At 39.9% G+C, this 25,294-nt stretch overlaps 1 protein-coding gene across 2 annotated transcripts in view; it reads left to right on the top strand.

Moving 5' to 3' along the window:
- The window catches only part of malrd1 (MAM and LDL receptor class A domain containing 1), a 40,812-nt gene that overhangs the window by 11,689 nt on the left and 3,829 nt on the right, over positions 1–25,294 (top strand). For both annotated transcript variants that reach the window (XM_028433105.1, XM_028433104.1), the window contains exons 12-28: positions 35–214; positions 320–476; positions 1,094–1,250; positions 1,333–1,443; positions 2,640–2,853; positions 2,945–3,192; positions 4,132–4,420; positions 8,196–8,441; positions 9,490–9,647; positions 15,463–15,643; positions 17,357–17,485; positions 17,606–17,767; positions 19,529–19,686; positions 20,295–20,496; positions 21,067–21,345; positions 22,125–22,250; positions 23,733–23,799. In XM_028433105.1, the coding sequence (XP_028288906.1) occupies positions 35–214; positions 320–476; positions 1,094–1,250; positions 1,333–1,443; positions 2,640–2,853; positions 2,945–3,192; positions 4,132–4,420; positions 8,196–8,441; positions 9,490–9,647; positions 15,463–15,643; positions 17,357–17,485; positions 17,606–17,767; positions 19,529–19,686; positions 20,295–20,496; positions 21,067–21,345; positions 22,125–22,250; positions 23,733–23,799 (3,064 nt within the window). The remainder of the gene's footprint in view (positions 1–34; positions 215–319; positions 477–1,093; positions 1,251–1,332; positions 1,444–2,639; positions 2,854–2,944; positions 3,193–4,131; positions 4,421–8,195; positions 8,442–9,489; positions 9,648–15,462; positions 15,644–17,356; positions 17,486–17,605; positions 17,768–19,528; positions 19,687–20,294; positions 20,497–21,066; positions 21,346–22,124; positions 22,251–23,732; positions 23,800–25,294) is intronic.

Here is a 25,294-nt window from a genome sequence, read left to right as displayed (position 1 = left end):
TGTTAATTTGTTTTTGTACTGTCTCTTGCACTAGGAGAACTTCCCACAGTGAATAGCACAACCCCTGGAGTGACCACTACGGCCCCCACAATTCAGCCCCATATCTGCCCTGATGGAGAGTTTGTGTGTGGGGCATATGGGGAGTGTGTTCCCCTGAGCCAAGTGTGCAACTTTAGACATGATTGCTCTGATGGATCAGATGAAACAAACTGCGGTAAAACATTTCTAAGGTTATCAAAGTTTATCAGTAGGATTTTTTCCTAACTTTGCTCATCTTCCTGTGTTCTTTCTCCTTTGCTCAACCTCTCTACTTCTCCAGTGAAGGAGAGGTGTGATTTTGAAGGCGGTAAGACTTGTGGTTGGATGATTGTCAACCCCTCTGTAAATCCAGTCCACGCATTTCGCTGGTCACCTGACCAAGGGGAGAGCCTTCATAAGGGGGAGCAGTACCATCGTCCCATTAATGACCACACTCTGTAAGCACCAACAATTTCAAGTTACAGTAATAAAGATTTCTTAGTCATTTGTCAATAAATACTCTCTACTTAATATTACTAATATTATACTTAATATTTGCTCAAGACATTTTGACAGAATACTGCAGTCAGTGACCTGATTGTCCTTATCTACATTTCCCTGTGTGAATAGACAATTGCAGTGCACTTTGACCACTCTATTTTAGTCATTTGTTCTAGCAGCCAGCACTGCAAACACATTTATAACCTTTCTGTCCTATTGAAACTTTGCTCCCTCACTCTTAGCAGAGGCTTGACTGCCTCTCAATACAGAGGAACAGTGGAAAAGCTGTGTATTATTTAACCGGAGTGGAGCCACTCCTCTTATGGGAATTTAATAAAGTGAAGCAGTAAAGGATGGAGCTGATGATACAGTTGAGAGCAGTGAAGGCAATTACAGCTCTGTACAACTGGCTAGTGGATATGTTTGTGAGTGACAATTTTTAGCTTTCTGGTTCTCAGAGACCTGAAATGAACAAGTAGCAAAACTAGTTAATTAACAGTACCCATGTGTGAAAGATAGTCAAGCTCATGGCGAAATAAACTGCACTAACTGAGCTGATGTTTTTTCCTGACAGTGACAGCCCCGAGGGTTGGTATATGTGTTCAGACAGTTCGAATGGTGGCTACGGTCAGACCGCTGACCTCCAGACGCCTGTCATCTCCTCCACTGGACCTCAGTGCACCCTGATCTTCTGGTACCACATGAGTGGATTCACTGTGGGATCATTACAGGTTAGATAATAAGATGTTTTTGTGCACAGGGTCTCATCAAAATTGATTTACAGTATATTAATATGTGCTGTGATGACTGCAGGTGCTGCTGAAGCACAGAAACATTACTCACACGGTCTGGTCTCAGACTGGTAACCAGGGCAACAAGTGGAGACAGGGAGAAGTGTTTTTGGGGTTATCAAACAACTTCCAGGTTTGTACACAGTGTTTTTAAATGTGTTATATAACTAGATCAAATGCAGTAAGAGGCATATCATTTTTTTCTCTAATTAATTATAACGTTATTCAGTGTGTGTTGGGTTCTTACACAAAAGAAATATTTACTTTATTTGAAAGAATATTTAGTCCTTGTATTTGAGCCCCACTAACAAGATGTCTTCCTTTTATTCTGATATAGACGGTCATTGTTTTACCCATTGATTTTTTTTTTAAATCCAATTCAGTCTAATATTATCATAAAGGGATAACCCTTGAAATAGGTTTGTATAAGGTACTTCTCCACATTGTATTACCTTGAGGTAAGTAGATGGTGGTTAATATAAAAGCCAAACTAAGTGCCTACAGGATCTACATCTGTTTACGTGTATGCTGTTTTGATTATCACCACTTTTTTCTTTTTTTTCCACATGAAACTGCAGCCAGTATAAGGTTTTCTTCCAAGACACCAGACTCTATTGATCAAATCAATAATTTCAGTTCGCAAAAGACAGAGTTTCTGGTTTACCACTGCCTCAATTGGTTTGCTACACCTCCTTCATGTTGTGAGATCAAATGGATGTTTTTATCAATGAGGTCTGGTGGCTTTGGAGAGACTGATCAGAAGAGGCTGTTGGCTTACTAAGTTAAAGGGGTTATAAAATCCAAAATATTTCTGCTGTCTGACCACCATCTGCTGAAGGATATACACAGACCATGGATAAGTGCCTCATACAACCCCACTTCAAAGTTTGAACAATCCCTTTAAGCTGTAAGGGTGCTTACCATGGTGTCTGCCCGCTGAGGTTATATCAGTTCACTGTGTCCACACATATTCAGCTGCACACAGAAATCCTGTCAGGCCTGGTGGCTTGATTGCACAGGCGAAGTCATCCTGTTGACCAAATACCATGGCCTTTGCACATTTTCACTAATGTATATTAACCTTTGTCAGTACAGACATACAATCAGCAGCCGAAGACCTTTTTAAGACTATAAGTGCCCTTTTCCTCATCTTTCTGAGCTCCTCATCGACTAACTGCCCCAAGATGCAGACTCACCTGACTCATTAGAACAGCAGCTCTTTTTTCACTGGCTTGTCTGATAAGAATTAACTCTGATGTGTTAAAATGGGATTATGTTTTAATGAGATTCAGGACAGAGAGATTATCACAGGTTTGTTTCCTTTCTCAGGTGATATTCAGAGCAAAGCGAGGCATCAGCTACATGGGTGATGTGGTGATAGATGATGTCACCTTCCAGAATTGCTCCTCTCCTCTTCCTTCAAGCCACTTGTGTACCTCTGAGCAGTACACCTGCTCAAACGGCTACTGCATTCCTCAGGACAACCTCTGTGACTTCATTAACCACTGCGGGGACAACTCAGACGAGGACCCTTACATCTGCAGTAGGGCCTTTGCTAGTGTCTGACCAATGACTCCTGATGACGAAAGATTGGAAAGCTAGGATTGATTTCTTTTTTTATTGCTATCTTTCAGAGGGCTTCCGTGGACGCTGCAGTTTTGAGTTTGACCTCTGTTCCTGGCGCCAGAGCCAGCAGGACGACTTTGATTGGCTGATTAAAGCAGGCAGCACTCCGACAGTTGGAACAGGGCCATCAAATGACCACACCTTGAGAGACCCCTCTGGACACTACCTCTACTTGGAGAGCTCTTTCCCTCAGGTGTTTGGTGACACCGCCCGGATAGTAGGACCCTTACTGAGCAGCAGGAGCTCACAGTGCAAGGTCAGGGTCAAAGTGCAGAAGGTGGATGGAAGGGGTTGAACATGCAGGTCATTAAATATATAATACACAGCCATCATTTGATTGTTTTAATTACCAGCTTGTTTCAAATGTAATGTTTTGTATTGTTTACATTTATTGCGAATCCTTGCATTGTGTTAATATTTATATTTTACACAGTATTCCAAGATTTTTCAAAATTGGGATGCACATATCTATGCATATGTTATAACTAACAAGTTGATGATGCTAATTTAGCTTCTGTGTACTATACAGTTATGAGTCATCAAGCGCCTAGCGAGAAATGTGCATGTATTTGTCAAAATGTCAAACTATTCGTATTAAAGTGCATTTACAGTCTTAAGAAATCAATTTCAATATGACCTTCTTCTACAGCTGCAAATCTGATGTGACTAAACGAGCAATTAGAAATGGAGAGGATGTGCTTTTGAACTTGTGTGTGTCTGTGCGTGTGTGTCCTCCCAAGCTGTCGGTCTGTTGCTCCACCAGGAATAATTTCTTGATTGACTGCCCAGTTTGCTCTGTGTGTCATGTCTGTCTTATCCCACTTCTAACCTGTCAATCAATCAGGCAGTCAGCAAAGAGGCTCCAATTAAACTGAAGGGAGGGCTGTGCTGGGGGAAGTGAGAAGGGGAGGATGGGTATGTTCTCTCCTGAGACAGAGAGAGAGTAACTGTGCTGCTCTGGCACAACGTGCCTCTAGAGAGGAAGCCAGTAGAGCGTTCATTCCTAACAGCAGCTGGATTCTTGTAATATATGCGTGCTCACAAACGTGCACAAATCCTACTGACAGGTTTATAAAACATATTACTACCTGACATATATGTGTGGTATGAGGTAGTATTGTAGTACAAAGGAGCTGTACTAATTCCTGCTGTATGACAGATTTTTTACTTTCTCTCTTTTCTCCTTTGCCCATAGATGCGTTTCTACTTCCACATGTCTGGAGATGGTATTGGGACACTTAGCGTGTTCAGCAAAAGCCAAGGGCATCTTGATCTCCTGCTGAACCTGACCGGAGATCAGGGCAACTACTGGCAAATGAGGGAGATCCTGCTGAGCTGCTCCCAAGATTTCCGGGTCATGTTTGAGGGCAAGGTGGGTCGAAGTCCGAAAGGTGACATCTGTCTGGATGACATCACCTTCTCCCCGGGGTGTCTTCTTGCCTCCTCAGATAAATCAGAGAACAGCACTCCCCCACCTCCCGAAGGTACGCAGTTTTCTTTTGTTCCCCAACTTCAGTCTGCCTCCTTTTATGACCCATCACTTTGAATACAGCACTCACATCAGTTGATAGATTTCTTCTATACTCTATATTTCTTTATTCTTACTCTCTTTATTCTTATGAGATATCTTAAATTTTTTATCCATGTTAGAAATTTGGTTGGTGCACAAATTGACCCTTTCACTATTCTTTAAATTAAGTACAGATATATCATATGATATATCTGTACTGAAACAAGTTTTTTACTTCCCTATGATCTAAATTAAAAATATGAAATATGTAGAAATGTACAAGACAGAGGCTTTTCACCATTTTGTTCCATTTTCTTGGCTAATTCTTGTCTTTGCAAAGAAAGCTTCACTATCTTTTAAGCTCAAGTGCTACATATCACAGCGGCAACTCCAGAAAAATAAAGACTGACATTCAACCAAGCTCAGTCATTGCCAAAAAAGACTTGTATTTTAAAAAAGGCTGTGTGACCTGATGAAGGCCAGGAGTAGCAGAAACAACTTGGCTTTTGTTATTGTCTCTGAAAGACCAATGGCTACTTAAAAATGGCTTTTTGATTCCACTGAGGCAGGCAGTGCAGTCATTTTCTTACTCTCAGTAAGTAGTTTCCCTCTGGGACTATTTTCTTATATGAGGATGTTATCACTGTGCTTCGGAGTGATTGTCAGTATGATGAGAACATTGCTGCAGAGCTCAAGTGCTAAACTGTATTATTTTCTGGATTAATATATTACAAGGTGTAGATAATTGTAGTTTGAGTGCCTTACTCCCTGATAGTTGGCTTCTGTGTGCACTCAGAAAAAAAGCTGTTGGTATATTACAACACTTCTCAAGTTTTGGAGATGGATGTTATATTTTAAATGAAAATTAAACTAACAATGAACTTATCCAGAAGCCCCGGTCACAATGTCTCCCACACATTTGAGTCATGAATCTCCTTTGTTGCTTGTGTTGGCCCAAAGTGTATTTAAACCTTTGAAATTATCTTCTTCCATTTAAAAAAACCCAAACCAAAACAGAGAAAAAACATTTTCTGTTCAAAGGAAACGCTTCGCTTGACATGCTGTCGGAGCAATGACTAAAGCCAACCCATCATGGTCTGTATATCAGGCTTGGGAGCTATTCAGCTATTAGGCGTTCCTCTGCATCCCTTGCATTTTTTATGAGGGAACCCTTTAAAAGGTAGGAGAAAACAACAAGAGCTGATTTATTGCCATTGTCACTGTGGCTATAATTGGCCTATTAAACATATTGCCTTTGTGTTGTGCTGGATATTGAGGAGGAGAGGATTTATGTGAAAGCTGAAAGGGATGATACTCTGAGGCTTCCTGTCATTTTGAGCTGCAGAAGGCCTCTCTTCCGTGTGATGTACAGGGTTTTCTTCACAGTTGTCTCTTCTCCTGCATGTCTCACAGTGTCACTGTCTCATTGCATTTGTCTGCATTAGCACTTTCAGTGAGAAGCAAGTCTCCAACAGAGTAGGGAGTACCAATCAGTCACTAGAAGTAGTGTAGTCCTGCTAGGATCTATCAAAGGTCTGCACACTAATGATGCTTCCATTTTAATTACACTGTCAAACACTGAACTGTCCTGATATGAGACATGAATCAGGGGGATTCTGAAGCTTTATTTCTGTCTTGATGATGACAATGCAAGTACAGCTGCTTTCTTTAAAGGTCTGACATTTTCAAATGTCAAATTAGACCAAACATTACAGAAGCAAATACCTTCATATACATGCATATATCATTTTAAAATATGTACAGAGAACTTACTTTTGATGCACCCCTGCAACACAGTTTACTTTTATGTATCAAGTTAAAGCTCCTAGGCTAATTTAATGTATGCATCTATATTTACATATAAATGCATGAACTACAGAATAGTTGTTGCATTTAGGCATAATAGCTGGTGGAAGTACACTAGACATATAGGGTGAGATATAATTAACAATTTTCCTTTATCCAAACATGACTCATCTTTTAAAAACAAGAAAAGCAGGAAGGAAGTAGAAGTGATTCTACAGAGTGGAGCATTTTTGAAGGTTAAATCTGGGAGATCAGCTTTTTGACAGTGAAGTTGATCCTGCTGTTAAGAAGTCACAAGGGACAGCCAGCAACACTGATGAGAGCAGAGAGCAGAGACAGCAGGAACTGCCATTGTTTACTGCAGCCCCCCTGCAGGGTGTTTTTCTGCCACAGCTTCAATCTATACTGTACAGCTGCAACACATTTCATGATATGATAGAGAAATAATGGACCGTATTTACCCTCTATATGCACGTGTGTCATGACATTAATTTGAAGAACAATACATGCAGATATTCACATGCGTATCGCATTCAGTGATTACTATGTATGTACTGTATACAGTATATGTGTAACTAATGTACTCTTTCAACATCATTAACCTAAAGAAGCTCTAGCAGCACTTCACTGCAAATGTACTCCATGCAAAATAATCAGAATTGATCACCTCAGTTAAATTGCCTTTAAAAAATTAGCATCAGAAGTCTTTAATTAAACATTGCTGCAATATGTATATAAAATATTTTACGAGATAACCTTCATGGTCATAAAGTTAATCAAAACTGAAATTTACTCTCAATACTGCATGTCAAAACAAAGCTCAGATCTTTTGACATGACTCTTTCTGTTAATGCCCCTTTAAGACCCTTGTGTGTAAGGCCATTAACACTTGAGGGTCACGGTACACAGTTTAAATTCACAATGGTACATACAATTATTCATGAGTAAAGAGTACATATGTAGAAATGGCTGGATAACATTTCTGATAAAGAAATATTAATTTAATTTTAATTTATTGCCATCATCCTTGCACCAGGGGGCAGTATGCCACCCAGGGTGCCTGACCCACACACTGTATGTGAGGAGAGAGTGTGATCAAGGCCACACCAATCAAAGAAAAAGTTAACAAGATGTTCTGAGGATATGTTAATGAGAATATATTAAGAAGTCTACATTCACAGGTGTAGAGAAATGGTGTGTGGGGAATGTTATTAGCTTCAGAAAAAGAGCTTTTCTTTGAAATGAATCCATGTGCAGCTTCATGCAGCAGAGCAGTCTAGCTTCACAGTTGGGAGCTGTGGCTTCCTGGCTTTCTGTGTGCCTTTGTTGGAACACATTGCTTCTGGTCCTGTGCATCTGAAGAGGAACAAAGGATTAGGAAGGACCTATACCTCTTTCTTTCCTTTAGTTACAGGACCACCCCTTTTCATCATGCCTCATCTCCCTTTCTTACTCTACCCCAAAGCCTAGCACTGACCCCACTGGAATGCCAGGCTCCAAAACAAGCATTCCAAGCCACCTCCAGTATCGCCACCCAATGATACAGTGATTCAGGCTTATAGCTCCTTGCTCCTTTGTCCTCCTAAGCCTCTTAAAGAGACCCTGATGCTGCATGCCCCGCACCCCCAACCCAAACACTTTTTAGGTTGATTTCTAATGCCCTGAAGTTAATACTCAAGTCTAGGGGTGCTGGTAAAGCACACAATAGTTGTTTTACTGGGGGGAAATTACTAGTTAACAGGAAGTTGTAGCCAGACGTGTGATAGCTTAGCAGAACACCTCTTACCCCGAGGTAAATAAAACAGTTAACGTGTGTCAGCGCATTTTCCACTAGACCCAGGGACAACGTTAGCTTACATTGTCCTTCAAACATATTACTGTGCATATGTGAAACTGTGCAGCAGTTAAGTTGTATAATGTGCGTCTGTCTGTCTCATGTCCAGGGTCGTGTTCTCCGGGCTTCCTTCCTTGTGAAAATGGCAGGTGCTTTACTTCGGGACAGAGTTGTGATTTCACAGATGATTGTAGTGACGGCACAGATGAAAAGAACTGTGGGACTTCCTGCTCCTTTGAAAACGGTCGCTGCGGCTGGAAGAGCTCCCTGGCCGACATCTTTGATTGGACGCTGGGTACTGGATCGTTCCAAAGCATACGGCCTCCATATGATCACACATTCATGAATGAGACTGGTATGTGTTGCATTTCCTAACTTTAAATTGGTCTATTTTTTCTGTCCCCACAGTATAATTGAGCGAGTGCGTTTCTTACAATCAAAGTTAATGGAATTTTTCACCTGTTAAAGCTAAATTGCTGTGATAGTGCTCCTCTATGTTTAATTCATGCTTTAGCCACTCAGGAGACAAAATCAATAAGTCACTTCTCAGTATGTGAACATGCAGCAGGTGAGAATTCAGGTAATGGATGCTGGCCTGAAATTCTATTATATACTCTGCACGGTGAAGAGCAATACAAGTGAATGAATTAGCACATTTATAAGCACACACAAGTCTTGTGGAGGTGAACCATCCATCGTCAACCCTAAATACTTCAGTCCTGGTTGTGATTTGGTGTCATATCTGGTTACCCTGGTAACAGCAAGTGTGTGTTAATGTTTCAGCAAAGTCACAGATAAGTTAGTAACCCTGTCCTCGCCAGGAAAACAACAGTAGTGGTTGAAATGACTGATACATACCTAGCTCCCAGTTTGGACAAGACATGACAGTTCTACTTGTTGCAGGTTGAGTTTACTGATTGTTTGAAGGGTCTCTTTGTGTGCTTTTTACTATGTAAATCCTGTCCAAATAACCACATATGTTTCTAGAACTTATTGGCAGTCAACCTGTTGTGGTGTTCATGTGCGACAATGTCTTGGCTGTGGCTTCTTCTTTAATTTCTCACTTGCAGAAAAAAAGTAATCTGCATAAATGAAACAAATCTAATGGTCAGTAGGAACGCACATTTTGCCTGCAAACCTCTTTAATGGATTATAAGTTAATACAGTCTTCATATAGCTGCAGGATGACTGGATTGGCTTCTCTTATCTTTAATAAAGGCAACTTAAATCCACTACTCAATATTAAGAAATATACTATGGCTATAGCTAAAAGCCATAACAGTTTCTTCCTTCTCTGTTATTTAGGACCTTAAGTCCTTTGTCATAGTAGTCATACAGAGATAGTTATGAACTCCTCTCTGGCCTTCTCTTCCATCACTGCACTTCTTCTCCTCTCTCTTCAGGTCATTTTGTCTATCTAGAAGCTACACCAGTGGGACTGAAAGGTGATAAAGCTCATATTAGAAGCTCAGTTTGGAAAGAGTCAAGCGCCATCTGCAAGCTCTCCTTCTGGTACTACATTTCCCACAAGGCCTCAGGAACGATCCGGCTGCTGATCAAGGTAAGCCATCTGCTGGAGTGTGTTTTGATTCAGATGCAGCTGTTTTCACGATCGTGATAGGAAATGATGATAGTTCATGAAAGAGACCCACTGCCTTCTGCCGTGTGTGGTTACCGTGGTTACGCTCAGTAAGGAATAAAGCCTGACTATATCAAATTATGTAAATGCAGACAGCCATCACATTATACCTGCACTGCTGTCTAGTGGACTTAGTACTTTGGCAGAATGCTGTGTAGGACTGTCACTCTTTGTTGATCAATCGGCCGTTTGTAAGGGTGGAGGAGGGGTCATGGTTATTCCTTAATGCAGAGGGGGCTAACCCCACCACCTGGACTCAATCCATCCCTGCTGATTCTCAAGGCTGCTTGCTTGTTAGGTGTTTAGCTACCTGCTACTTTATGCATGCATGGTTGGCTTATAATAACAATTATGCTGGTAGCTTTCTGCTGTTTAAATTCTTACTCTGCCTCCATCCTGTGGTCTGTGGTCTCTCAGCCTTATAGGCAGGTACACCTCAAGGTTAAGGTGTAGATGCTGTGGTTGAGTAGATCCCTTCCTCCCTGTGAGAATGTGCAGTAAAACATATATTTTAATATGTGCAGCAGCTGCTGGTTCGTCCTTGTTGTGATTGTGCCATTTGCAAAACAGGTCAGCAAGCTATCATGTAAACTGTTTCTGTCTTCAGACAGCAAGGAGCAGTAATCTGCCTCACAAAAATGTACATCAGAATCAGAATCAGAATCAGAAATACTTTATTGATCCCAGGGGGAAATTGCTTTCGTTCCAGGTGCTCCATGTATACTCAAAAAAGACAGAAATACAAATAAGGTAAAGTAGTGAGCGTAAAAATAAAAAATATAAAATAAAACCTAATAAATTCTAAACATTAATATTAATATACATTAATATACATTCAAGTCAAAAGACATATCATTAGTGTTAAAAAAATGAAAATGATATATCCCATGCTGAAGTATTACCTATAAGCATTACCAAGCAATTCACAGAGCCGCTCTGTTGTCATAGAGTCTCAATGTTAAACTGATTGACATGTGTCTTCATTACCATGATCAGGGCATTGCATATGTTTAAATTCCTGCAGTCGTAAATAATTTGATGGCAGGGCAGTATTTAAGGTGTCATTTTTAGGCAATGTTTGCAAAAATCAAGAACGAAAAGTTCCCAGCTGTTGTGAATATCTGTTTGCTTTTATAATATATAATCAAAGTTTTTATATTTGTGATGTTTTTTTTTGTTAATGTGGGGTTTGAATTAACATTTTTAATTTAATGGTAAAATTAAATTCACACAAGACAAAAAAAACTCACTAACATGCTTTTACTCACTGGGTTTTTCAGCTCCAGCAATGACACTCAAGTACACACTAATTTTCACCCTTTTCCAGTGCATCTGGTTTTTGGTTAATTTAGCTAATCGTTTCCAGCAACAGCTTACATTGTTCATTCAGCATCAAATTAGGTAAAATGTGTTAAAAACAAACAAGAAAATAACAAAGTGTTTTACAAGTAATTAAGATGCTGTTATTAATTCAGTCATTAGACAAATACTCTGTGCTATTGATTATATCTTTACGCTTGGTGCAAACTTTGAAATTCAAATGTTTTCAAATCCAGTTTTTCAATCAAGCCTGCTGGTTCTGTGATTGATTATTGTGACTCCCTGAGAGGCAGGGGATGATGAATTCATGTGGACTGTTTTATGTGTCCACCTCTTTCACTTATACATGGAAAATATGTAAAATTTGGCCTTTTAAAGAAGGTCAGCTCATGACATTAATATGAGGTGGGGGAGTCATTTACACACAGTGACACAGACACAGAGGATGATCACTGCACACGTCGTCCTGTGTGATTTTTGTCATTGAGTCGATTGTGCGCATGTGCAAGATGGAAACAAATGTCTGAGTCTATCTCTGTATATCTGTGGCTCCCCATGACACACACTGTAAATGATGTTAAGTGCATGTGTGACCTAGAAGGTTCAAAGACATATTATCTCTTTGTGCAATCATTTATAACACTTTGCCTTGAGTCCACACAACTAAATAAATACAAACAGGCAAGACTAGAAGTACACATGCTCTGCAGGCGTCCTTGTGTAAATACGGTGTGAGCCATCTTTAAAGGTTGGGTGAAGAACAAAGGGAGTTATGATAATGAGGCTGCAGGCACCGAGTGGGAAGGAGGGGATTATATCTACCGGGCAAATGTTTCCTTCAGTGGAGTTCATAAAAGGCTCAACAGGCCTGTCTATTTATATCACCAGGCCTATAACCTGCTCCTAAGAGTAATCATTTATCACATTGATCATCTGGGTTCAGCAGCAGAGTGAACATAAATTATAAGGAAGGAACTAAACAGAGGTAGAGGTCTCTGAATCAACCAGTTTTCAAACTTTCACATTGTGCAAATGATAATAAGATCTGACATGTACAATGTGTCAGAAACAAACATACAACAACATTTGTTGAGTCCTGAGTGAATACCAGCAATTCATCCAAACTCCTGGAGCTGCTGCTAAATCAGCTGTCAGTATATCAGCCAGTGTTATGGAGACACCAACAATCCATGCAGCCAAGCTTTGGTGAGCGATCCTGCTTTTATTAGAAAATTAACTAACTTAGCTCTGTGGCATCTAGTTTTGATTGATTTTCTGTTGCACTACAGTATGACGTACAAAATGTAATAATGCTTTAATAAATTAAATTACTCAAAAATCATAATCTAATATTTTTTCTCATAGGCTTCATCCACATGACATAATGACCTCTTTTGTTGTATCAAAAGGATAAAGCTCTCACATAAGGAGTATGTTACTTTCTTTTTCAGGCATCGTTTATTTCATAATATTTTGTGAAAGCTGTTTGTTTGCCTGTCTGGCAGATGCACACTGAATCATCTCACTGTTATGATGACAGAGAGAAATGACTTTATAGCCTGCTATTTGCTCATTTATATACATGGTATTGTGGTCTGCCATTATGGTGAGCCAAACATCTGCCAGTCAGCCAAAGAGCGGACAGAACTAAAATATAGCATGACAAGGCTAATCATTTGAACATGTTTTTGATTTGAAGCACAAAAAACAATATGGTAATATCACCCCAGTGCTGTTACTTTTTTTATTAAACTATGCAGAGACGTTCCACAAAAAACTGTTTTGAAGGTGAGGTGATAGAAAAGCAGCTGCCATCAGTTCCACAAAATGAAAAAGTCATGAATACAAATTGGATTTCAGCTTAATGGAACATTCAGTATATGAAATATGGACCGTGGAGATCTAAACATTTCAATAAAAGAAGTATTTTTCGGGATTACAGCTTTGTTTCTTTGTTCTCCTTGACTTTATATAAAACAATAAATTATTCAAATGTACATCCACACTGAATATTCAGTTACACTACCTTAACATGAGCTCAGGAAATGAAACTTCAAATCAGTCGAATAAATGCCATGACTGATATGCCACCCAGGTGTCAAGCTACATATGCTAGTATCATACACTCGTCAGTCTCTTTAAGCCTGCTTTTATGGATTGAGCCTTTACTCCATGACATAAATCTGGATAAATCTTGCTGTAACGCTTCCTATTAATCTGTGCTCTACTCTCACAGTAACAAGATTATTTCAAGCCAGGGCTCTACTGGCATAAAGCAGAGGAGACAGGCTGTGCATGCCTCACCCAAGGGTGCATTTTAATAGGCTTTCAAACTGCAGTAGAATGTGACATTGCTTGTCCTCTCCCATTGAGTACATTAGACCAGGTCGCTTTTCACTGCAGTCAAGGCTCTGGTCAAACTTCACGTAGCAAGTGTGATGTCTTGAGCTTCCACTTTGTTCTGATGTAGTGTCCAGGAAGTTTCAGTCTGCTGCGAATAACTGTCTCTAAAACTGAATGAATCATGTGATGTAATAGACCTGCACTTATTCTGTCAGGTTTACAAAGATGAGGAAGCTGTTACAAATTATAGCAGTCACAACACTCTTCGTAACAGACTCATTAACTTCAGCAGGATGCGTGGTTAATTTATAGGTTTTACTATTAAACACTTGGTGATTTGACCAGGAAGGGGTACTCTGTATTGACTTAAAGCTTAAACAGGTTTGAACTATGACTCCAGTCAAGTGAGAAAATAGATGAAAGTGTGCCTGTGTGTGTGTGCACATATTCCTGAAAGATCTGTTTCAGTTGAATGCAAGTCATAATAAGGCATACTACCTCTGCTCGCCAGCAATTAGCTGTCAGCTTACATGTTCTTTGTTTACAATTTCAATCCCAGAGTCCCCTTTTTTTGGGGCCTTTTGCAGCTAGCCAAGAATAAAAACCATCACTAGTAAAAACAACCACCACCACTGCACTATCCATATAAAAAAATCATATTGCATATCAAATTTACAGTAACAGTAGAAACTCTACTACAAACACATATAAGTCATATTTACACACATTTACACATTGTTATTGCTAGCTCTGATATTTCAAGCCACACAAACAAACAATGTGTCATATGAAAGCTGAGGCTTTGACAATTGACACAGTTACATTTGTTTTGCTATATTATGAATATTTGGGCATGCCATTTTCAAGCTGAGGCCTTAAAATAGGCTTGGGGTGGAAAGGGTTAATACTTTTGCAGATCTGATACTGTTGGGGATTCTTCCCAATTGACTACTTGGAATAGAATTTCCAGATGGCTTTAAAAGAAGAGTTTAGGAACAACTAGTTTAGAAATTTGACCACCATGAATGTGACTTTTGTGTGGCTTGGCCCGTTGCATTGTCTTCTTCTTCTTCTTCTATGGCTTGTTCTGGCTCCATTGCTGCCCATGAGAAAAGAAAACACACTTAAACCAGGGTGAATGTTTTAATATATGTGTATACCATTTGTAGGTTTACATGAGAAAAGACAAGAATGAAGTTATTTTGGCAAACATCAGCCACTGCTCAATAGAATTTCTAAAGTGATTCATGGGGATGTAGCTCTGCCCTTTGGTTGTGTGAATAGAGCTTGTAAAATCGTGTTCATTTTGTCATCATGAGTGGAAACAAAATAGTTATTTGAAGTTGCCACCTTAATTTTTCACTATTTGTTACTATTATTATAAGTGAAAATAATAGTGATTTGCAGGGCCTTTATGACACAGTTCCAGATATTATATAGCTATACTGTAGAAAAGGTTGTTTATTCTGTAGTGTCATGCAGTGTCATGGATCTATATAGAACATGCTGGTTATCTCTGAACTGTTAATACTTAATGTAATAACTGTACAGTTTCTGCTGTATATTGAATCAGCTGTGCTGTAGTTCTTTATATGCTTGAAGCAAAACTGCATTTTTATTATGATATGATATGTCTTTGTAAATGCTTTTCACATGACAGTAAAACCACTGGTGAGGTGCTGCCTCTCAAAAACATACATCTATAAACCCCTTTCAAAGTCAAATTTGCTGTTTCAAAGCTGTATTAGTCATGATTTAGTGTCTGCTGAGCACCATGGGAAAAAGACTGAGTGGACTTATGGAGCAATACACATCCGTCTGTCTTCTAATATGTTCCATATGTGGCATGAGAGAAATCCATTATGGTAACTCAGTGAGAGCAGTCTGAATAGCAGGTCTCTGTTTAAGTAGTAGTGACTGTTTAAGTAGTGTTTCTCAGCAGCAGCAGTCTGTCCAAAAGTTAATTTCAGCCCATTAAGTCTCTCATGTCTTGACATGTGAGGTTCTTTGATGAAATGATATTGTAGTTGATGTTAGCTCCAGTTTTGTAATGAGATTCTTTTTTTCTCCACAGACGGAGAACGATTTGTCGGAGGTGTGGAATAAAACAGGGCATCAAGGGAATAAATGGAACCGAGCAGAAGTCCCACTGAGGAAGCTGAGGAATTTTGAGGTGATATTTGAAGGGATCCGTTCGTGGGATGTGAGTGGAGGAGCGGCCCTGGACGACCTGGAGTTCATAGACTGTGCTCCAAGTAGGTGACACGTGCCAGCACCACACACTTTTAAATGGTGTTTCCTAGTATAGACATTTGATCATTAGAACACCAAACTAAGATTTAAACATGATTGCCAAGCATCCATATGTTTGTAAAACTGCCACTGTAGCTGCAAACAAATACATACAATTCAGCCACACTGACTAAATACCTCTGAATATTTCTGATTGTTATAGACAAGAATCACCCAACATTAGTGAGTGATACTATTCTGAAATGCAAAAACACATGCATACACACTGGAGTTTAAAACAATCTTAAAAAATTACTGCAGGGGTACAGTTATGAGCAAGGATCTTAAGATTTAATTGTCCAAAAAAATGAAACTGTGTAGTGGAGTTATACGTTTTTTAGATCCAGACTCCCCCCACCTGGTAAAGTAATCACACAGACACTGGTATTCAGCAAACCTCTGCATGAACATCATAGTCGCTCTCTGTATAGTGACAGCACAAATCTTTCTTATTGCATTTTAATTTGAATGTGGTTTTAATTCAGCCAAACGTAAAAGTAAAAGGTTCCATTATTAATGCACATATCTGTTCAAACCAGCCTCTACCTTTGGCACAGGAGCGCACTGAGAGTGCCCTTTATCTTGTCTGGAAGGATCACTGAAGCCATTAATCAGTCTCATTTTAAATGTGAGATTAAAGTAATGATGTAAACTTATTCCACATGTCTTAGAGCACCTGAATTAGTAATCACAGCATAACCATGCCCTCAAGAATACAAGCTTAATCAGCATAATTACATAATGGGGATTAAATGACATTCCTCACTTGGCTTCCCCATCCCCATTTTTATCAAAGTATACTTCCAATAATCTCCATCAGCAAGATATAATTATGCTGTGAAATTATTTTATGATCTTTCCATTGGATAGTTTTTGGAAGTATGAAATTGATTCTGTCACTGCTGCACTGAGAGAAAGAGGGTGAGAGAGCTACTATGTGTTGAAGGGAAAGAGTTTGATTTTCTGCGTGATGACAGCCGCTGACAGGCACCGTTTGATGTTTATGTCCGAGACAGATGTTCCACATTAAACAGGGCCCTGGCACAAGGCTGGACACCATGTGGGATGTTTCCTGGCTCTGCCAAGGGCCTCTCCATCTCCAACACACAAATATAAACACGCATACGCTGGGAGACATAAATACTGACCTACAGACAGGCTCTGCAGACAGACATCAAAACAGACTGCAAAGCTGACAAGCAGACAAACCCGTCTGTCCAAAGCTAAACGACACAGATATGCAACTTTCAATGCATTCTGAAATGGATTTTCGGTTAATCCTGTGATGGTTTTAACCCCAATGACCTCCTGAAATGGAATTAATTTCAGTCACCATTTAATAGCTTTGAAGTTTAACAGTAAACACACATCCACACATAATGCAGTTATATGTCTGCTGTCTGTGATCCACCTTTTTTCCTTCCTCTCTTTTCTGTCTAAATCAAGGTAGAGCTGCAGGAAGAAGGCTTTGATTCCCCTGACAGGCTTTGTCTGCTTTTGTTTATTGCTCATGTTCTTTGGTGCAGACTAAAGAAGGGCCATGTCTTAATAAGATACAGTTGTTTATCAGTGCTAGATTTAATACAGCTGAATGGAAAAGTGGTGTGAGGTTGTAGTTTATTAAGGGCAAGACAGACAGTCCTCAGATTTGTGTTTGTGTTTATCTGTTGTTTTAGGTGCTGTGGAGTCTGTCAGCTGTCCTGCAGTCACAGACTTTACGTGTCACAGTGGCCACTGCATCGAGTCCCACCTAGTGTGCGACAACAAGGCCGACTGTGCTGATGAATCAGATGAGATAGACTGCGGTGAGTAGAAAAGGGAAATAGCTTTCTTTGGCAGTGGTAGTGAATTTGTCTTCTGCTGTGCAGAAAGACAATTTTCAATCCAGGCTTCCTACTCTTCTGTTCCATCTTTTTCTCTCACAGACCACATAATTGGATCACCAGGGGCTTGTAATTTCAACATGGAGGAAGACCAGTGGGAAGAGAGCTGCCAACTTTTCCAAGACTCTGATGACGACTTTAATTGGAGGATCGGTCACAAGACGGAGACACCAGGAGCTGGACCTCACACTGACCATAGTCCAGGTCTGTCGCCTAGAGAGTCTGTTTTTACTGTGTTGATAAAATCTCCAGACATTGGAGGCATTTTCTGACCTGTCCTCTTGGCTGAAAACTTTGACTTGAGTTGAGATACTTTAAAACTTTTTTGCCCCTTTGACCTCTTCACAACAGAATGAGCCTAAACACAGCTTTAAATTTGCATTCAGTCTTTTTTTTTAAAACCTTCTGCTCATGTTTACTCATTTGTTTGAAAAAGCAATTATAACAAACAACGTCTGCATCCTCCTGACGTCCTCCATGTTTTCAGCTCTGAGGTGGCACCTTTGTAATTACAACTTGACAACTGGGAAACAGGAGCTTCTGACAGGCACATGGAGGCAGTGTTAATAATACATGCTAAACAATGCCAGTCTGAGTCAAACTGAGCTTAACTGCATCGGACTTGCTGGGTTTTTTGTGTACAGCAATGCAGCTGTGTGAAACATTTTCCTTTTTCTGGTTAATCGAAAATTAATGGTGCAAGTGTTACACAATTACTCTCATCTATTTACAGCAATGTAAACCTTCATTTCCATGTGACTTTGCCTGTAATTCTTATTCATTAATTACTGTATTTTGTTTTGGAAGCCAGCCTTGCTTCTGTTTGTCTGTTGATGCTGCTCCCTGTGCTTGGAGGATGACCTTGATAAACAAAGAAAAGCAGCATTGAGAAAAATGTAATTACGGTATAGGAGGAGTAATTATGTAGGCTATATAATAATGTAAACTAAGCTGGTTTGTTTCAAAGAGAGAAAATAATGCCAAAGACACAAACGTTGATTGGTTAATTTAGTTTATCAACAAAATATGAATTAGCATTAGCATCATTTCTCATTTTTCTATATTGTGTAATGCATGTTGTTATTTCTAAGCTGGACCGCTAAGCTTTCCCATTTGGTTTAAGTAAACAATATAAACACAATCAGTCGATCAATGGCCAGTTTCCATTTACATATTTTAAACATGGATAAACCTCACTGTGTTGTCACCTATGGGTTTCTGAAAATAGTCAAACAGGTAGTCAGCTGTGGAGCAGGAGTGAAGGTTGGCATCCTCTGATAGTACTTAGCAGTTACGCCTTTGAGTATTCATAACTTTAGGACTTAATATAATTTAAAATCAGTGATCTAATAGCATCTAAAAGTTTAAGTCATTCTTGATAATGAAGAGTTAAAGTTCATCTAATACCTGAGTTATCATATCATGTATCATTCTTCATAGATTGACTTTAGGACACATCTTTTCATGGCAGTGCACCCAGTGCACCAGCAGTCTTACTCTGAGATGTAGCTGTAACAGCATGTGTTCATCTGAATGAATACACTTGCTCTGAACTGAAGAAGAATTCAGTGCTATGGGTGGGAGAAGGGTTTACAATGTGGATTGTGAGGGCCTTAAATCCCTTTTAACTCATGTGGAAACCCCCCACCCCCTTTTTTCTGGGGGATGCTGTCTCATCCCCAAGCCTAGCCAAGCTGAAGAAGCTCTCTGCAGCGTTAGGCTGCAGGCTACAACATTTTACAGCAGACGTCTTCTGTCCAAATATCATGTATATTGGAACCAACAGAAGAAAGTTATTGGATTTCTTTCCTGCAGTAAAGCTGAAATTGGATGGTTGAACAGGGTTTAACTGCGGATTTTCTTTTACTGTCTCAGCTTTGGCATTCAGCACACTGATATATTACTCATACTTCACTTAAATGTACTACAACTGTGAAGTGTTCTGTACTGCATTCATCTCTAAAGGAGGCGGAGGAAACTTCCTGTACATACACTCAGCAACCCAGAGGGAGGGCGACGTTGCCAAGGTGACAACCAGGAGTCCATTTCCTGCCAGTATTGGTCTGTGTCGCCTGCGTTTCTGGTTCTTCATGCACGGCTCTGACAGAATGGGAACGCTGAAGGTGACTGAATCTCAGCCACATTTCCATAAATGATTTTGTCGTGTATGGTTTTATCAGTGATTGAGTTTCAAATGACTTTATTTACCATCAGATGATCCATCATCTTCTCTCCTGTTTTACTCAGCCTATCACTATAATCTGCTAAATTACACTCTGCTTACTGTCAATCACCTGATACACACAGGAGGGAGTGAAAGTCTCCCTGCCAGCAAATAATCCATCATCAATCCGTCACTTACAAACTTGATTATCATATTCAGCTTTTTATGTCTTTTTTTGGCCTCTTTGTTAGCTGGGTTAATTTAAAAACAACAAACAATCAGCAAATGCTAAAAACAATAGACAGAAAGCACACTACATGAAGCAGACGTGAAACAGAGACATGGCTCTCAGAAATGAGTTGTAACTACAGTCAAATAAAGCATTTATACTAAATACATGAATGTATAGATTGTACATAACTAGGGACTGTTATTTAAAGTCAGGTATGCTGATCTAAAGCACTCATAATTTATCTGATTTAATGCTGTTCTTTATACATGTTTTTGTATAAAGAACAGCTAATAATTTACCATTCCCACAGTTAAAATGTCTCTTCATGTCACCAGGTCTATACTGTTGGAGCCAGCGGTATCCCTCTGCCTATGTGGGCAGCCACTGGAAACCATGGCAAACAGTGGACGTACGCTAATGTCATCCTGTCCAACCCAGGATCTTTCAGAGTGACCTTCCAGGCTGAGGTGGGTGGAGACATGTGGACAGACATTGCCCTGGATGACATCTCCTACACAGCAGAGTGCATAGTTGGAGGTACACAGATTTAGTTTTTTGACCTTTTTGTACTTCCATTTTGTTTTCTCCTACACTTCCTGTCCTTCTAGCACCATCATCATTTTTACCCTATTTCCTCATTTTCCTCTTTTTGCCATTTTTCCACTTTTTCTGCAGTCCAACATCCATGCTAGTCTCCTCAGTTTCCCTAGAAATTGTGTGGACCCTTGGGGTGAGGAGAGTAGGTTAATGGAGCCTGTTGCCCCGTAGGTCCATATAAATTCACTGTGGAGACTGGGTCAATGCTGAGGGACAGCAAAGAGGGCAATGGGGAGGAAAAGCAATTACATTTATATTGTGTTTTGGCCTCACTCCCACCCCTCCTTCTCCCTTCACCCCTGAACTGCTGCTGTGACTGACTTTCTGAAAAAGTAGCCTTTTGGATCTCAAAAAAGACCATTAGCATGCTTCTCTGTTTTGTTTTAAAACATCCTCTGAGATTTCTCGGTGAAGGTCACTTTCTTTGTGTGAAGTAGAATCAATAAAAGGGGATTTAAGTGTATTAAACTTTTCCCGTGCATGTCTCTTTGCTGTGATTTGCCACCTCAGGACCAGTAACCCCACAGCCTCTGACCTGCGCTGCAGACCAGTTCCAGTGTATGTACTCTTTTCAGTGCATCCCGGAGAGCTGGTGGTGTGACAAAGAGATGGACTGTGCTGATCATTCTGATGAAGAGTTTTGTCCAACCTTGGTACCTGGAACACTTCCTCCTCAAGGCCGCTGTGCTGCTGGTTATTATCAGTGTTCAAACTCTCTCTGCATTCCCTCCATACTGCGCTGTGATGGAGTCCTTGACTGCCCTGATGGAGAGGATGAGCACAGCTGCCGTAAGTTAGTGGCTTAAAAAAGGGGCCAGTGCTGACTGGCTCAAGAGTTTATCCACAGTTTATCCACTTTTAAACACTTAAAATGGTCCAAAATATATTGCATTGTGACCAGCCAAAGACATGCATATGAAAGCTTCTTATAAAATCCCTCACACATGTGAGCTACTTTGTTCAAAATACAACATCATCATCCCTTTCCAAAAACATAATAGTAAGTTTTAGATAATCCACAGACCTCGCTATGAACTGCTTTCACTGGAACAATTTTCCACTGAACAAGTCATCTCTATAATAACATCACATGGTTGACACCATGTGATGTTGATCCAGAACAAAAGCAGCACTGTTCCTGGAAAGAAATACTGCTGTTATTTACAGTTGATAGATAAATTATTCCCCTTTTATCTTTGAGATATTAACAGGAAGAGTTTTTAAAAATTACAGGGGATTAAAATCAGATATGTAACTCCTCAAACATCAGGATGATCTGGCAGATAATCAGTTCAGCCTGGAATATCCACATACATAGTGGGAATGATAAATCAGTACCAAACTGTGCCTTATTGTCGTTTTGTGCAATGTCTGCTTAAAAACTCTAAATGTGGCATGAGAAATGTGCTGCAGGGAAATTAAAGTTGTAAACAAATCTCACAGATTATGATCAGACTATAAAAGCAGTAGTTCTTCTGTCACATTTATCTTACGCTCATTGCAATCTTTGAATGCAGTACTGACCCCCTATTCATATTTCATCAGCTCTCCTCTCATTTTTCTACCAGCTCTTCTTCAGTGTGAGCCGGGAGAACTGGTGTGTGAAAGTTTGCCTGGTTGTATCCCACTTCAGAAACGTTGTGACCACTCTGCCGACTGTCTGCCGTTCCACTCAGATGAATCCAGCTGCTATGGTAACATTCTTTTACTTACTATACCCCCTTTTTGCATTAACTGTACTCCATTTTATGATCTCCAGGCAGTCATAAGCTGCACCTTACTTTTGACCTTTACTACCTGAAGTTTCTCTGTGCATTTCACCTTGATCACATCTTTCACACTGAAGTCTCCACTTCTTTTGGTGACTTCATATTTTAAGTTTTAAGATACCTTCTTTTAAAGTGCTCATGTCGGAAAGTGTGACATTTAGTTCAGACATGTCGCTACATCTAAACAAACTTTCAGTGTGAATGACATACTGTCTTTCTTTCATCTCTTTGTTTATAAGAAAGTAGATTTAAATTTAATATAACAAGCACCTATGTTCTTTCTTTATACCTCAGTCAGTTTTCAGTTTAACTGCTGCCAAGGCTTTATTCATTTCAGCTCATTTCCAGCCTCACAGTGACTCTCAGGACATTTCCTCGTCTGGCTGTTTAGTCTTCAAAGCACACCTCGCAGGTTATTGCGAGCTGCCAAAATCCAATCCATTAAAGCCTCTGCTTTCCTCCACTTTCAGGAACAAGACCAAACCTCCCATTTAGTTGGATCCACTGCCAAACCACACTCACTTTATCAAGGGTTGAACAGTACTTCAGGGTTTCATAATGGCATTCTAGACATGATGATTATTTAACAGGCAACCCTGATAACCTCCACCAACCTACAGAGAAAAAATGAGGAGGCGGTGGTTTAATCTACAGTACTGTGGAAACACTGTAGGTGAAGAATAGATTACTGGTCACCATGCAGTAATGTTCATTCTGCAGCATGCCTAAACATGCAACCAAAACGAGCTGGTCTTTAATCAGATGCTGCAGCCCCCATTGAGTTCTGATCTCCACATCACAGAGACACTCTGTTTACAAACTCAGTGTTTTGTTTCACTTTCAGGACTAGACTGCACCATGCATTTACTCTGTTTTTTTAATAGCAGTCCCTGCTGCTGCATCATAGTCTGTGTATAAAGATGGACAAATGCTGTGTCTTGAATCTCAGTGTAGTGTAGCTGCTGCACTCCTGCCTGTGCTTTATTCCTTCATTCCACTGAAACTGAGATGGACAGTGCTTAGAAAGACAGGTAAAATGTTTGCTGCATGGGGATTTATGAGGAATCACTTTTGTAGTAGGCCTCAAGTGCTTCAATTATCTGACTTTAGTTTATTTTAAAAAAGTAGAGTAGTTCCTCCTCTTTGACTGGAAGCACAGTAGTATTTGTTCCTGATTTGGCGTCTCAGTATTGCTGCATTGTGTTATTGGTTCTGTATTGATGGTTTGTGAGGTGTCTTTGGATGAAGCTCAGCGCTGCCCCAACAATTCACACACACACACAGAGTAATAAAGGACTTAATTCATGTTCTAAGCATCAATGTGCTTGATTTGTTCAGGTAAGGTGGCTGGCAACAGAGTGGAGAAAAAGTATTTGGTGAAAGCTATAGATTTTTTTTTGTTCACAGATTGTCCTCCTTTGTATTGCCTGGATCGTGGTTCCTGCCATGTGGAGAAACATGGGCCTGTTTGCATGTAAGTTGAACTTCACCTGGACACACACTGAATTGCATTAGGAAGGTTAATGCACACAATCTCATGCAAACAGAGATATAGTATAATCTTGTCTGTACTTCCCACTCCCCCTCCCATCCTTTATCTCTCTTTGTGAGACTTAAAACATGGAAATCCCATCAGTCTTGTTTCTTTCCTTGGAAGAGACACGCTCTGTAAAGCATGTGGGAATCTGCTTATCCCCTGCAGATTAAACAGGAGGATCTTGCCTTCATTTATCCACCAGCATAGTGTTTCCTGGGAATCTCTGATGGATTCTCCTGGTTAATATTTAACCATGGTCTCCTCTACCAATAGACCACAAGACACTCATGGGTCGGATTATTGTGCTACCATCTATCCTTAAAAAACACATAGGAGACAGACACTCCGTTGGAGGTTTTTTATTAACCTCATGAATCTATTTGTCTGCATCAGTAGCCTGGAATGTCTGCAACAAGTTTTTTCATTATAAAACTAAAAATGCAATTATGAGACATGCTGCTGGATCTGCTAACATCATTATGCTCCAGTGAGGCCTCTCTGAGTGATTCAGTCTCTCAATTCTCGTGTCAAAAGGTTCCGGTTTTCACGAAACAGAAGCAAATTGTGCCGTAAGGTGATGCATATTATCCAAAGTGTCAGCAACTCAATCATTGTCTTACACATGGAAATGCAACACCTTCATAATGAACATGTTTTTCTGTGTTTTGTGTAAATGTAGAACTTAGTGACTTTAGCAACTACAGAGACTGGTGCTGTAAACATGCTCATTCCTGCTGTAAATGTAGGCATTTTTCAGATTGGGGTCTATGGGAATTGACTTGTTTCTGCCTCAAGTGGCCATTCAAGGAGCTGCATTTTTCAGCATTTGTTGGCTTTGTTTTTCTAGCACTAGAAATTTCTTCTTTTTTTCAGCATTCGCATAAAGACTTAAAATTTCATTGTCATAGATGGGTGGTCACACTGACTGCACAATACAAGATCTGCTTTCCAGCTAAAAACTAACTAACCAACTAAAAGTTCACTGCCAATGTCAGACTGCTTGGTTAGACGCTGGTGTTGTCTTTATTTTTCAGCACTAACGACAAACTGTCTGCCCATGATATGCAAGTAGCACCACACATTTGTTTACTCTTTGTGTAATTTCCCTGTCAGAGCTCAACCTGCTGCTGTCAATCAAGCACAGATGCCTACACTCCCATCCAGGGCTTTTATTTGAATTTCTACACACCTTTTCTTCATTTTAATTAAAAAAAAAAAAACTATTGACAAGATTGTTTTTTTTCATACTGCCTCGGCTGTGTTTTTATTCTCTCATTCAGCCTTCTTGTGTTTGAATCCCCGTCCTATTCATTCTAAGGTCCAACATTCCCCAACGCAGTGCCGTCACCACTGCCTCCTTTCATTATGCAACAGGACATTACCACCCCAATTCACTGCTCTGTGTGGTATGAAGCTCCTGTAGCTGTTCCAG

This window comes from Parambassis ranga, chromosome 20 (genome assembly GCF_900634625.1).
Source record: "Parambassis ranga chromosome 20, fParRan2.1, whole genome shotgun sequence".
NCBI classification, from domain to species: Eukaryota; Metazoa; Chordata; class Actinopteri; family Ambassidae; genus Parambassis; species Parambassis ranga.
This window is presented reverse-complemented; position numbering and strand designations above follow the sequence as displayed.